The sequence below is a fragment of the Podarcis bocagei genome (assembly GCF_964188305.1).
Source record: "Podarcis bocagei genome assembly, chromosome: 1".
Classification (NCBI taxonomy): Eukaryota; Metazoa; Chordata; class Lepidosauria; order Squamata; family Lacertidae; genus Podarcis; species Podarcis bocagei.
This window is the reverse complement of record NC_138125.1, coordinates 69933729-69947337: the sequence shown is the minus strand read 5'-3', so window position 1 is coordinate 69947337 and position 13609 is coordinate 69933729. Positions and strand designations below refer to the sequence as shown.

The 13609-nt window shown below is 41.1% G+C and overlaps 1 protein-coding gene across 4 annotated transcripts in view; it reads left to right on the top strand.

Moving 5' to 3' along the window:
- MICAL2 (microtubule associated monooxygenase, calponin and LIM domain containing 2) overlaps positions 1-13609 on the top strand; it is a 154807-nt gene that overhangs the window by 33382 nt on the left and 107816 nt on the right. For all 4 annotated transcript variants that reach the window (XR_014009175.1, XM_081198117.1, XM_081198116.1 and 1 more), the window contains exons 2-3: positions 1139-1496; positions 13237-13444. Coding sequence is in view for 3 of the 4 variants with exons in the window: in XM_081198117.1 (XP_081054243.1) it covers positions 1197-1496; positions 13237-13444 (508 nt within the window). In the remaining variant the exon portion in view is untranslated. The remainder of the gene's footprint in view (positions 1-1138; positions 1497-13236; positions 13445-13609) is intronic.

The following is a 13609-nucleotide window of genomic DNA, read 5'->3' as shown; positions in this document are numbered from 1 at the left end:
AGTGTATGCTGATCATCAGTTAATTGTTGTTAAATTAAATATATTGCTCGGATACTGCTTGATGAAATCCTGAGAATCTCAATTTTCACAGTTTGAAGGGTCAGTATGCTTACAACCCTTAAAGTAAGAAAAATACTGGGTGATCTGATAGTAACAAATGCTAAGGACATTTTGAAAACCGCGCTCTAGGAAAGTGGGAAAGAAGCAGTAGGTTGTCACTGAAGACGGTAAATCTGCCATCCTTTCTATTGCAGTTTTGCAAAAGTAAAGGTAAAGCCCTGACCATTAGGTCCAGTCGCAGATGACTCTGGGGTTGCGGCGCTCATCTTGCTTTACTGGCCAAGGGAGCTGGCGTACAGCTTCCGGGTCATGTGGCCAGCATGATTAAGCCACTTCTGGTGAACCAGAGCAGTGCACAGAAACGCCGTTTACCTTCCTGCTGGAGCGGTACCTATTTCTCTACTTACACTTTGACGTGCTTTTGAACTGCTAGGTTGGCAGGAGCTGGGACCGAGCAACAGGAGCTCAACCCGTTTGCAAAAGTAGCTAGTTATATATAAAACAGAGCAGAAGCATCTTACAGTGGTGCCCCGCAAGACGAATGCCTCACAAGACAAAAAACTCGCTAGACGAAAGGGTTTTGCAGTTTTTGAGCTGCTTTGCAAGACGAATTTCCCTATGGGCTTGCTTCGCAAGACGAAAACGTCTTGCGTTTTTTGCAAGTTTGTTTCCTTTTTCTTAACACGGTTAATACAGTTGCGACTTGACTTCGAGGAGCAACTCATAGAACGCGGTGTGGTAGCCTTTTTTGAGGTTTTTGGCGATTTTTGAAGCTTTTCCAAAACTTTTCCGACACCGTGCTTCGCAAGACGAAAAATTCCCTAGACGAAAAAACTCGCGGAACGAATTAATTTCGTCTTGCGAGGCACCACTGTATTTGGGAATTATGCTTTACATAGGATACACAATTTGCTGAAAACTACTGTGTTCATTTCTTCAGAAGTGTTTGTCTCTCAAGGTCCGTAGCTTATTCCCACAATGTGCTTTGTATCCCGCAGGCTTCTTAACCTGTAGCTTGTAAGGAATTGAATCTTGTCCTAAGGTGGCACTAACTTGACCTATATCTGTCTCTTCCTAGGTGTCACATGCTTGCGAAAACCTGATTGCATATTTCAGCTGAACCCCAGCCTAAGAGCATGCCATTAGGATATTCTTCTTTTACTACTTGGAACATGGGGGAAAAGGACGATGAGAAATATAGCCAAGCTGGCCAAATATTTGAAAACTTTGTCCAAGCCTCAACATGCAAAGGTACAATCCAGGCCTTTAATATCCTCACTCGTCAACTTGAACTAGATCCTTTGGACAACAGGAACTTTTATACCAAACTTAAATCAAAGGTGACCAGTTGGAAAGCCAAAGCCTTGTGGAACAAGCTAGATAAAAGAGCAAGCCATAAGGAATATAAGCGTGGAAAATCTTGTGTGAACACCAAGGTAAGATCACAGACTTTAATTCTGATGCTCTATTTTGAAAGTTGGATCCTTGCTTCTTCTGCATGTCAATGCTGTGCTGTTCAAGTTGCAAATTGTGCCTGGTAGCCACAATTTGGAAGTGTGCAACTGTCACTGCATCTGTTAACTGCTTTAATTACTCCCCCCCCAACCCGTGATGACCAGTATATAGTTCATGCTTTTTATGGTCTATTTTTGGATCACTTCCCTCATCTTCGTATGTTTTTGGAACGTTCATTGGCTTATCTCCCCTTGCAGGTAGTCTATCAGAAGTCCCCTTGGTTCACTTCACTGCCAATTCATATCCATAGTCTGCCATAATCTACAGGTTGTGTGCATTTGGCTTTCATCATCGGATATATATATATATTTATATGTGTGTTTCTAATTACTTTAATCTTTACAATGGTGAAGCAAAATGCAACCACAAGAATGTGACAATTTAACACTTAAGTTTGTGATGAATTAAAATCTAATGTGCCTGTCTATGGTTGCCTCATCTATTCCTCTTTCGAAGAGGCTTATCTGCATGTGTTGCTTCATTCGAATCAAAGCCAGGAGAGGAAGGAGTGTGGGAAACTCATCTGGCTGATAACCCACAGCATCCCTGCAGTTTCTGCTAGTTGCCGTAACAGGAAGTTGTCAGTGAGTTTATATCATAGCCTAAAGGAAGCATCTTGTCAAAAGGCTGAGCCTCTGGGGGATTGGGTAGGCCTTTCAGTCTGTTAAGCTTTGATATTTCATTCAGCATCCTTCTGTAATTCGCAGGATTTGTTTATTATTGTATTTGTATAATATATGTCTTCGAGCTCTGAGCGGTGAATATGGGATTGTCCCATTTCCCCCTGAGGAATGGCTCTTCATGATACTAGGGGCAGGGGTGGAGAATGAGAGCAGTGGACAGAATATGAATAAATGAAGCAAGCACAATGTTGGTTAATATATTAGCTGTAGCTGTCACTTAAACTAGCCCATAAATGACCCAGATTTGTTTTTACTGCTTATCGGTGTAAGCAGCCTGAATATATGAAAATGCTTAATCTGGGGAATGCAAATGAAAACACTGGCTATGGACTGCAGGCTTACTGTGGCTATCTAGCAAGCATTCCTTGCTTATGATTCATAGTCTGCTGTGAAAATATATCTATGGTACATGAATGATAGGAAGCGCATCCAGACAAGAGCAACTCCCCAGTGATTACTTTGACGTCATGTTGTTCTTGGGAGGTTAAACGTACCAGCCTGTGAACTAGCACCTTAATAGATCCATCATGGTAAAATGACTTGCCAGCTTAGGAGTAATTTCAGGGAAGCTGGTGGACTTTCAGAAATGGGATGGAATATATTTGCATATTGAACAGGGAATGAGTCTCACTGTGGATTCAAGAGTCAGGGAACTGAACCCAGGCCAGTGACTGGTCCAGTGCGGAAAAGCCCAGTTCAAATCTTTGCAGTGCCATGAAGATCGGTGTGGTCTTGTGCAAAGTCAAGTCTTAGTCTAACCTACCTTTTGATACTATGATACTATCCAATGTATGTTAAGCATCTTCCAAGTATTAACATTATGGCAATAAAATTATACTATAAAAATTACGCTTCAGGCTTTGTGCTAGAGAGAAAACATAAAACATAAAGAGAAGCTCAAAGCTGCATGTTTGTGTCAACACAGAGGAAAAAGTAGAAATGGAAACAGAGCGCTCACTTGTATTAACTACTGAGGCATTTTCCCCTGGCATTGCAAGCCGAAACAGCAATGATAGCTTTAAGCCTCACATCTGAAAAGTCTCTTGAAAACTGATAACTTGTCAGACAAAATGTAGTTTTTAGCTTTCTGTCCAAGCAATGCCAAAACCAGGAGGAGTTCTCAGGAACATAGAAAGCTGCATTAAACTGAGTCAAACCCCTTGGTCCTTCTAGCTCATAGAATCATAGACTTGTAGAGTTGGAAGGGACACCAAGGGTCATCTAGTCCAACCCCCTGCAATGCAGAAATATGCAGGTGGCCCATATGGTGATCAGACCTGTGACATTGTCATTATCAGCACCACACTCTAACCAGCTGAGCTAACTGCTCAGTATTGTCTACACTGACTTACAGTGGTTTTCCAGGGTTTCACACTGGGGACATTCTCAGCCCTACGTAGAATTGAAGCTGGGTTTTCTGCATTGAACGCAAATGCTCTTCTCACTTAGCTACAGCCTTACAGTTTGTGGATGGTTTAGTTGATAGCTTCCTGAAGGTTTCATAGTTTACTAACTTGACTATGGGTCATCTACAGGGGTCAGTAACCTTTTTCAGCCGTGGGCCGGTCCACCATCCCTCAGACTATGTGGTGGGCCGGACTATATTTTGAAAAATAATAATGAACCAATTCCTATGCCCCACTAATAATCCAGAGATGCATTTTAAATAAAAGGACATATTCTACTCATGTAAAAACACGTTGATTCCCGTACCATTTGCAGACCAGATTGAGAAGGTAATTGGGCTGCATCCGGCCCCCGGGCCTTAGGTTGCCTACCCCTGGGTCATCACATTTGTGCAGTAGACTTCCATTTGCCTAAAGAGACTTGCCCTTCCTCTCCTCTTCATGCAGCCTGCATGAGCCTGCTTAGCTTCAGCAAGTTGATGGCCTCATGTGTCTTCATATCATACTCAGGCCCATTACATTTCTTGATTCAGGAAGACTATGTGTAGTGTACAGGGGAGGTAGGTACTATCTGGATGGTCCCACAGAGCACTTCAATTTTATCATGGCTTTTATGAGATGATGCTTCACTGAATTACTCATATCCTGAGTAAGGAAGAGTATGTAGGAAGAGTATGTAGATTACTTTCCAAACCAAACTAGATGTCAAGCAGAGCTTACTCATGTCTGTCTGCTAGTACAATTAATTCTATGCTGATCTTGTAACATTTCTTCCATCCACCTGATTATTACTCAGGCTGTTTTGTCATGCTGAACAATTAGAACCGCTGTGCTAGGGGGAAAGTAAGCTGTCCTCAGTTATTTCATTGTGTTAATTTTTCTTTAACATTAATTACTTTTCAAGAAGGTTAGCTGAGGTGTGTCTATAAAAGAAGAAGACTTTTTTTGATTATGTGATTCTGGTTGGAGCTGATCTTTGCTGACAAAGTCTAGGCAGGCTGTTGTCGATCCTGCCAGATGAAGAGTGGAAAGAAGTGAGGGGACTTCTTATAAGTGTTGTCCTGATTAGTGCTGGCAATTTCATTCCTTCTCCCTTCCAATAGTGGTGGGGTGAGACATGTAACAGGCATGTTGTGCTACTGAGGTAATTCCAGATGTCTGGAGTTGGTATGCTAGTTTTAACTTCTGCTGTGCTGTCTCAGGCCATTGTGATCTGTGACTGTATAGAGGTGACCCTTCAGTTCTGTGAAAATGACTAGGGCAAAGCCCTGGCTTAACTTCACAGGAAATGTGAAGGCGGGTGACTTTTAAAATAACAACAACATTGACGAACATGCTTTGCAGTGGAACGGAAAAAGTCAACTCTGTTTGTCCAGGCCGAACATCATCCAGAATGATAAAGCAAAGTAAGATGTTCTGAGAATAACAGTGGCATTAGCTTGTTGCTTATATGAAAAACTGGTGCTGTTGAACTAGTCCCAGAACAATATACTCCCTATATTGGCTAGAGTAGTATGGTGCTGAAGTGTGGCGTGACTAACAAGGCTACAATCCATGTTCTCTTTATGCTTTTATTAAAGGTTTTTGTAAAGCAACAAACAGTTTTTGATAAAATTATTTTAGGAAGAAACCTATTTCACTCAGCAGAAAATAAAGGGGGTTGGTATCTCAAGAGTGAAGTTGAAACCATCCGTACTATATATTGCTGACAGCAAGCTATGAAGTGCTTAGTAAGGAGTAAAGCAAGATGTTTAGTGAAGGAGCTCAAGCAACAGGAAGCATTGTATATCATCAAGGGTTAATTTCAGGCAGGAGATGCCATGATGCTCAATAGTGGAGCAGAATGTAATGGCCAATAAGTAGGCTGGAAAACAGCCTATTTTAGATGGATGTGATGTGGTAGGAAACTCAGAACTTAGAACTCAGAGGTTTTCAACCTGTTTGAGTCCACGGCTCCCTTGACCGACTATATTCTTTCTGCAGCACCCCTGTGGGGCTCGGGAGCCCAGTTATGTCACCCGTTGCCTGCAGAGCTGGCAGCCTCTCACCCTTTTTCGAACACCTTCCCTTGTGGTGTGTTCCCTTAGCATCCTTTCATCTCCCCTCTGCTTGGGAGTCCTCCAGGCAGCTACTGTTTCTGTCCCTGACCTCTAAGCTGCCTCTCCCCCCAAGAGAGGTGCCTCAGAGAGGCACCATTCACCTGTGGAGATTATAGCCAGGGCTGCTGCAATAGACAACTTTGCAAGCCATTGGGAGGCTGAGACGTGAGAGGGCATCAGAGGAGGGAGGGAAGGAAAGGGACAGTGGCCAGTATTGCCTATGGCACCCCTGACCATCATTCAAGGCACCCCAGGGTGCCACGACACACTGGTACCTTGAACCACTTTCCTAGCCACTAGAGAATGACCTGTCTCAACAATGATTTGACTCAAGTTTGAGATTCTTTCCTACAACCAAGTGAAAATATAAATTGAAGCATTTCTGGGCTTGGTAGGATAATGTCTTAGTAACTTTTTAGGTCATGATTCAAATCTAGCAGCACACTGTTAAAAAGAAACTTGTTTGAGAGATGTTGGTATGATTGGACTTTACAGTTGGTGGTTTATAACTGAGATGTTGGTATGACTGGCTTTTATAACTGAGATTATCTAAGCACACCTTTTGTTCTGTATCTCTATATATTTTCTTTTCTGGCGGTTGGTAGATAGAAAGGCTGTTAAGTCATTTGAACAAAAATGTTTGCAGAAGGACAAAATCACACCACATTTCATTTTTTGTGTTTAGATTGGCTTGTGGCTTAGTTTTCATGCATTAGGGTGTGTTTTTTTAAGGAGCTCGTTCTTGTTTTGACAAGTATCGGTGATGAAAGGATACATAGGAGACTCAATTTTCTGAAAATGGAGTGATGTATTAGACTCTTGGTACATATTGTTTTAAAGCATTAAATTAGGTTAAATTACATCAGTGAGAGCAGTTTTTTCTGGCATTTGATTATTGCATAATGAGACCACTGCAGATCATGCATAGCACAGATGCTTTGTAAGTATATAATTTATATCCTACCAACTCTGATTCTGTGAGGCAGTTGGCTATGGTTTCAGACAGTTCAGCTAACCTTTTTTCAGGGTTTTTTAAAAATAGAATAAGTGGGGTTGATTTTTGAACATCAAAACACCATCTACCAGGTGTTACATAGAAAACACATTCTTTCTAGAAGGGAGACATCAAGGTCAGGTGATGAATGAGAAGTCAGTAGTGGAGATGGGACAGCAATGTATCATGAGGGGTAAAACTTTGAGACTGGGGAGGTAGGATAAATGCAGTTTGTCTTGATTGTAATGAGTAAATGATGAGGGAAGTTTCTTGCTGGACCAATAGTTAAAACAAGGTTTAAGAAGTGTGGTTAGAACAAACAATAGTTCCTTGAGTCCACTGAAAATAAGTAACTGTGGTTTGTACCAATGTAAAAGCAGAAACTTTCTCTCCTAGTGCATAGAGTAGAACTCAGGCTCACTCATTATCATATATAAACCATGATTTAGATCTGAGTTGTGTTTCTTCCTATGGCAACATGCTGAAATCTCCTGTATGGTAAGTGTTTCCCTTCAAAAGAATGGACCACATTATATTTATGGCAGAAAGTGATTTTTCAAAAATAAATGTGCTTAGAAATCAGGTGGAGTTGTTTTGGATAGAATAGAAAGTTAGAGAAGGGTTTCAATGAAGCAGAGCTGTTACTTCTGTAAAAAGTCTACTTCTTTTTCATGTTCAAAGTATGTTCTCAATCAGTAGCATCCATGTCAAGTATGAGAATTCACTGCACTTGACCTTAGCTCAAAGGCTGAAAAGCGATTCACTAGTGAAGCTATTACTGCTCTGTTCTCCTTAACCCTTTTGACAGGCTTTCCCTCTCTGTGTCCAGTCATTTTCTTGAAGGCAAAGGATGTTGTAATAACTAGGAGTGCCAGTCTTTGATTTAAACCTGTCTGACCTGCCTCAGCATTTCTTATGCCACTTTAAGTAGTCTTGTGACAAAAAAGGGACTTTGCTTCTGCACACCTAGGTGATATAAGAGTTTCAGTGCTACTACATATGTTGTGATCCTTGTACAGGTCTACTTTTTCTCTTTTTGCAGTTGTTTAATTGTAACCTACTGGAACTCTTTGAATAACCACATATCAAAATGCCCTTTGCCTTACAAAAATTATCCTTTGGGAGGGAAAAGGTATGCTCAAGCCTTACACCATATGGATAATTAGACCCTACATCCCTGAAGGGTTGCTGCAGAACCTTTCCCTGGAGCACCAATTGAAGGCTAATACTTCTGGATTATTAATATGGAAAATCAGGCTATCAGTGGCTGGTAGTCATGATGGCAGTATGGCTGCGGAAAGTGCTCCTATCCTAGGTGTGGGATATAGTTGGACACTGTGGAAAACAGGGTGCTGGGCTAGATAGGCCTTTGGTCTGATCCGAATGGTTCCTCCGTTGTTCGTATGTTAACACAGTTGGAGGAAACTCTTAAAAGTTGTAAGTTTAAACGTACCTAAAATGTGTGCTTGAATTCATTCTATTTGGAATGCTAGAAAGAGAGGATTACTGTAAGCAAAAAAGTTTCACTCTGCCCAATGCGTCAGAGAAGGCTGGGATTTTTCCATTACAATGAGTTAAGCTACCTGATGACTCGGAAACAGGAAGTGCAGAGCTTGCTCAGCAGGAAGCTGAAAGTTAAGAAGCTGTGTCTGCTTGTTGGAGATGTATTAGCAGCAGCTGCTGCAGCAGCAGTTGCTTAAAGGTTCTGAATAAGTTTAGGGTCTCTCTCAGGGACCAGAGAGAGGAAAGTTTACTGAACTGCATAGAGGACCAAACCGCATTGCTTGTTTGCAATGTGTTGCTTTGTTATTTTGTAACGTTTAACTTATTGTAACTAGCATTTCGGACGGTCTTGCAGTAGAGCTTTGAAAACTTATTCTTGTGGTGGAGAGAATTCACACAAGGTCCAGATCACTGATTCTGTTGAACAACTGTAACAGAAACCTATCCTTGCTAGCGTTCTTGTCACATAAATGCTGCTACTTGCTCAGTCAAAGCTTTCCCTTCATGTTACTTTAGTTCTCGGAATTGGCCATGCCACTCTTTTATACTTCCCATCTTGAAATGCATATACAGTAGTTGCAGTACTAATTCTACTGGTTGTAAACTGTGTAAACCTTTATAGCCTGGACATGTTGTTAGAGTAAATTAAAGGTAGTATTGTGGAATTCTGATTTCCCCCTCTGGTGCCTCAGATTATCACATTTGTTTCCTTGTGTGAGAGGATAATGTTTAAAATTCTGTGGGTGGGATTCACCTAATGAACCCTGTCAGCAGAAGCCCTTGTGGGGATTCCCTCCTCTCCTTCTCCCGTTCACTTGCACCTCCTGAAATTGGCTGGGAGGGGGTTGTTGTTCAGGAGAACTCCCCCAGAACAGCATGCAAGGGGGGGTGTTATTGGGCCTGGCAAACTGATACACTTGTGCAGATAGAACATTTGCAGTAGTGTGATGTTAAATTCCACCCAGTGCCCATGACATACCTGTACCTACAAATGACAGTCATAAAGAGGTATGCCTGCTAGTGATTTTGGCCTGTGTAGTAGTTGCTTGCATTTATCGCCAAGCAACAAGGTGGCAGTCCAGGCAGGAAAGCTTTCATAAAGTATCAAACAAGTTGTAAATGCGTAAAACAGATTCATTGATTTCTTTTCAGTAGGATTATTAACGTAAATGATTTGTTGTCTGATACCCTAAATAGTATTCAAACACTGTTATGTGTTGATGAATCTAGTTAGATTTGTTTTTGTTTGATTGTGTTTCAAAGAAAAATTGATGCGCAGCTGGTATTAGTAATATTTAAAAGTAAAAATAGATTCTTGAATTATCTCTCACATTATATTAAGCAATTATATTGGATTTTAGTTCACTCATGATAATTCACAGTCTGCCACTGACTGGCTTAGGTTCTAAAATAGAAGCATCAGCTGAAGGAGCAGTAAGTCTTATGAATCTTTTGGAAGAGACTTTTGCCAAAAATTCTTCAATTTCTACATATAGGGTTAAAGTATGAAAAAGCTCTCTTGTAGGGCAGAGGTTAGAGACTTCTCACTGAAGCATTGCTTAACTGCCTCCTTTTTAGTTGCTGTAGCAGCTGCTGTTCATTGGAAACAAATTGGATTAATTCCATGGAAGTCTCAATTTATCCTGTGAAGTAATTGCCTTTTATCGTGATGCTACTGAGTACTTAGGCTGGAAGTCTCTCCAGAAAGTGTTTGCCCAAGTTTCTGTATTCTACCATCGTGCAGTAAAAGTTGTATCAAATGATGGCAACTTGTGAGAATGCAACGCTTTCCCGTCCATTCTCTGAAAACTCCACTAGAGCTAAAAGCCTTCTGTGGGTGAAGGGACACAATTGTGTGAAAGCTCACAATAGGCTTGATTGTGCATGCATGTTTCATTCTGGGTAGTGGTTTCTAAATTAACAGCAAAATGTAGGATTTTCCCTGAGGGAAATAAAAAGGAGGTTCAGCAATGCAAATGTTAATTAGAAAAATATTAGTTTCAAACTTACCTTTGCAGTCTATGAGGATTAGAAACCTGTATTCCAAAATGAAGCATGAGATTTTCAGGATGCTTAGCTTTGTACTGAATATCAAATTATGGATTTATATGAAACTGGAATATTCACATACCTGCAGGGGAGTAGGAAACTATCATGTCTAGACCACTCTGGATGGCAAATGGGTAACAGCTTCCACTCAGACCCAGCTCTTATTCTTTTGAGGCGCAGCCTCTGACGTGCTTGACATCTGTAGTTCTCTCCTATAAAGAGGGCCAATGTAGAGAAATAATGCCTGCTCTCCTCTCCTCTCGTTCTCTGCACCCTCTAAATCTCTGGAGGGTTGAGCAATTTATATATTTTTAAAAACCAGCAAGATGGGGACACCTCTTCAGTTCTCTGGCACATGCAGAGGACTTGAGCGAGGGGGAGCCATGGTGATGGCAACTTTTGCAGGTCATCTCTCATCTCCCAGCGTCCCTTGGGAATCGTATAATGGGTTTTGAACATCATATATGCAAAAAGCCCTATAGGAACTAATTTGTTTGCTTATTGGGGGGGGGGGGAGCTCAGCAACTTTTCACTTAGGCAATCCTAGTATCATAGGAAATTGACAATTTGGGGGTTTCATAGAGTAAGTATGGGGGGATTGTCTGAGCGATTATCCAATAAAGATTATAAGTGGGTAGAAATAGTTAGGGCTTGTGAGTACTGTACTAAGTTCAGCTGAAATCAGGAAGTGAATTCTGTTTCTTTTTGTTGTCCCTGACTTCAAATAAAAAATTAGATCCTCTGTTTTTGCATTACTTTTACTAACCTGCGTTAAGAAATACATTGAATTGAAATGAATTACTTATTTTATTTTGGATTATTTCTAATCTTACTCAAATAATATCAAAGTGTTGAACAATATAGACTTAAAATACACATGAAAAGCATCAGTATACCATTTATAACCACATCAGAGAAAGAAACTAAATAGCCGAATACATAGCAGTCACTACAAATGAGTAACAAATCGGATTCCGTATTGCCTCTTCAGTATTTGAGTATTACCTTTGTTGTGCTCAGCAAACATGTAGGTGGGGGAAGCAGTGGGGATGAGTATGCTGTCACCTCACGGTCCAACTCATGAAAGGTGACATTCTGAAGCAGGGATCCTTCTGTACATGTGAAATCTAAGCATTTTAGAACCCTGCTTTTCCAGAATCCTGAAATGGGGGTAGGGAGTCTTCTCAAGTCTTCCCATACCACACAGTTGTCCTCAGTGAGTTGAAGGATGATGGAAACAATGATGAACATAGAGTGGAGGAGTGCGGAGCTCGGTTGTTTTCTCCCACTGCCCCCTTCATGCAGTTGAACTGGACTTGTGTCTAGTTGTGATCAACATGTGGATGGTCTTTGTAGACCAGAGATGGAAACCTAGCGCCCTCCAGCTGGCTTGGGTATACCAATAGCATAAATATAACCATAATTTAAAAGCCAGCAGGTAGTTTTCAAAGCCATTCTTAAAATGCCTTTCTCTTCTCTGAATTCCAACCCAGCAAGCAGAAGTGAGTGAACTGGTGGGAGACAAACTCTTCAGCCAGAAGCGCTGAAGCCAAAATTCATTCCTACCCCAAGCTGCTGGTCGAGGCCACTAGGAACCAGAAGGCTGCACGCACAGATCCTAGGAATGGTGCTGGAGGGGATCCTTTGTCCAGCTGTTCTGCTTTTTGCAGGTTGCTTTAGCATTTTATCTCTGCCCTACCACTACTTGTGAGTGGACTCAGCTGGGATTAAAAGAGGAAGTCTGGCATTTTTAGCCTAGTCCAGAAGTTTCTAAAAAGCACAGCTCAGTGGTTGCATTTATTTCCTTATGTAACCTGAGTTCTAAGTGGCTTGGCTTCCTTCCTTCTTTCGCAATTCTTGTTCTGTCCTTTTCATAATTGAATATAGGTAAAAGTCTAAACACTACTGAATTCAGTGTTGTCAAGAGCCCTGCTGCTTTGTCTCCAGAATATTTAAATATCAGCGGTACATTGCCATGTGTAAACTGTGCTTCAATAGGAGATCTTCACAAATAAATCAAAGAGCAAATACATTTGAAGCAAAGATAAATACGTTGCTAGATGGTAACCCCAGATTATGGCTTTAAAAGGTTTGCTGCCTGAAGTGCTTTGGAGCAAATAGGTGGGGCTTTTCCTCTTGTCTGGAGGGATGAAGACATTCACTGGAAGGCCTATGTTTGAATGCGTCGCTTTTGGTAACTGCCATTGTTTATATACATAGATCTTTGTTTGCTTGGGGACTCAAAGTGGATGAAACCATTTATGGTATGCATTTGTTGAGTACAACGAAATACTGTGTACCACTGTTAAGCTGCAAATGCATTAACTCGGAGTTCTCATGTTAATCAGAAAGAGTTTACTGCAAAAACTTCCTAAACTCCTGCCAACTGTCCTGCTTTTCCCAGTCTTGATAGCATCCTGGACTCAGTCTTGTCCATCCATATAATGGAGTGATTTGCTACCTTTTCTTATGATAGAAGCTGACACCCTTGCTCTGAAAAGGAGAGCCTAGAAAGTTCTCTAGAATTAAGCCAAGCCTGCTTTACATTTTAATTATTTGTGTAAGATTCCTTGCCCTGCCCTTCTCCTTAAGGTCCCAAGGAAGGTTACAGGAGAACAATCATCCTTAAATGGACTAGTTAACCAGTGTAAGAATATTTTGACCCTTTGTCTTGTTTTTATTTGTTTGGGACATTTCTATCCCACTTTTCTTTCATCATGGAACTCAGTGGAAAGGCTGAGTCCGAGAACACAACTCTGAATTGATTGACCAATTTCTGATTAAGTTTGTTTTGGACTGAATGTATGAGAAGATTTCTCAAAATCATCTCCTGATTGTGGAGCATCATGAAATAAAATCGTATCAAAACATCTATAAAATATTTTCGCATATCTTAATATATTAAGCTTCTCTGTTTCCCCCTGCAGTGTTTGATTGTTGGAGGTGGACCCTGTGGTTTGCGGACTGCCATAGAACTTGCCTTTCTAGGAGCCAAAGTCGTCGTCGTGGAGAAACGAGACACTTTTTCAAGAAACAATGTGCTTCACCTCTGGCCTTTTACTATTCATGATCTTCGAAGCCTAGGAGCAAAGAAATTCTATGGAAAGTTCTGTGGAGGATCCATTGATCACATTAGTAAGTATCATTAACAAAGAATGGATATTGCACGAAAGTTCAGTGTGAATACTTCTCTAGCTACACGGCAGGAATATTGGCTGTAGGTGCAGCTGTGTGCAGACACCTTCTGTTGAATTCATTTGAGCTTGTGCAGGGTTGTAGCTCTTCTCCTGATATGGTATA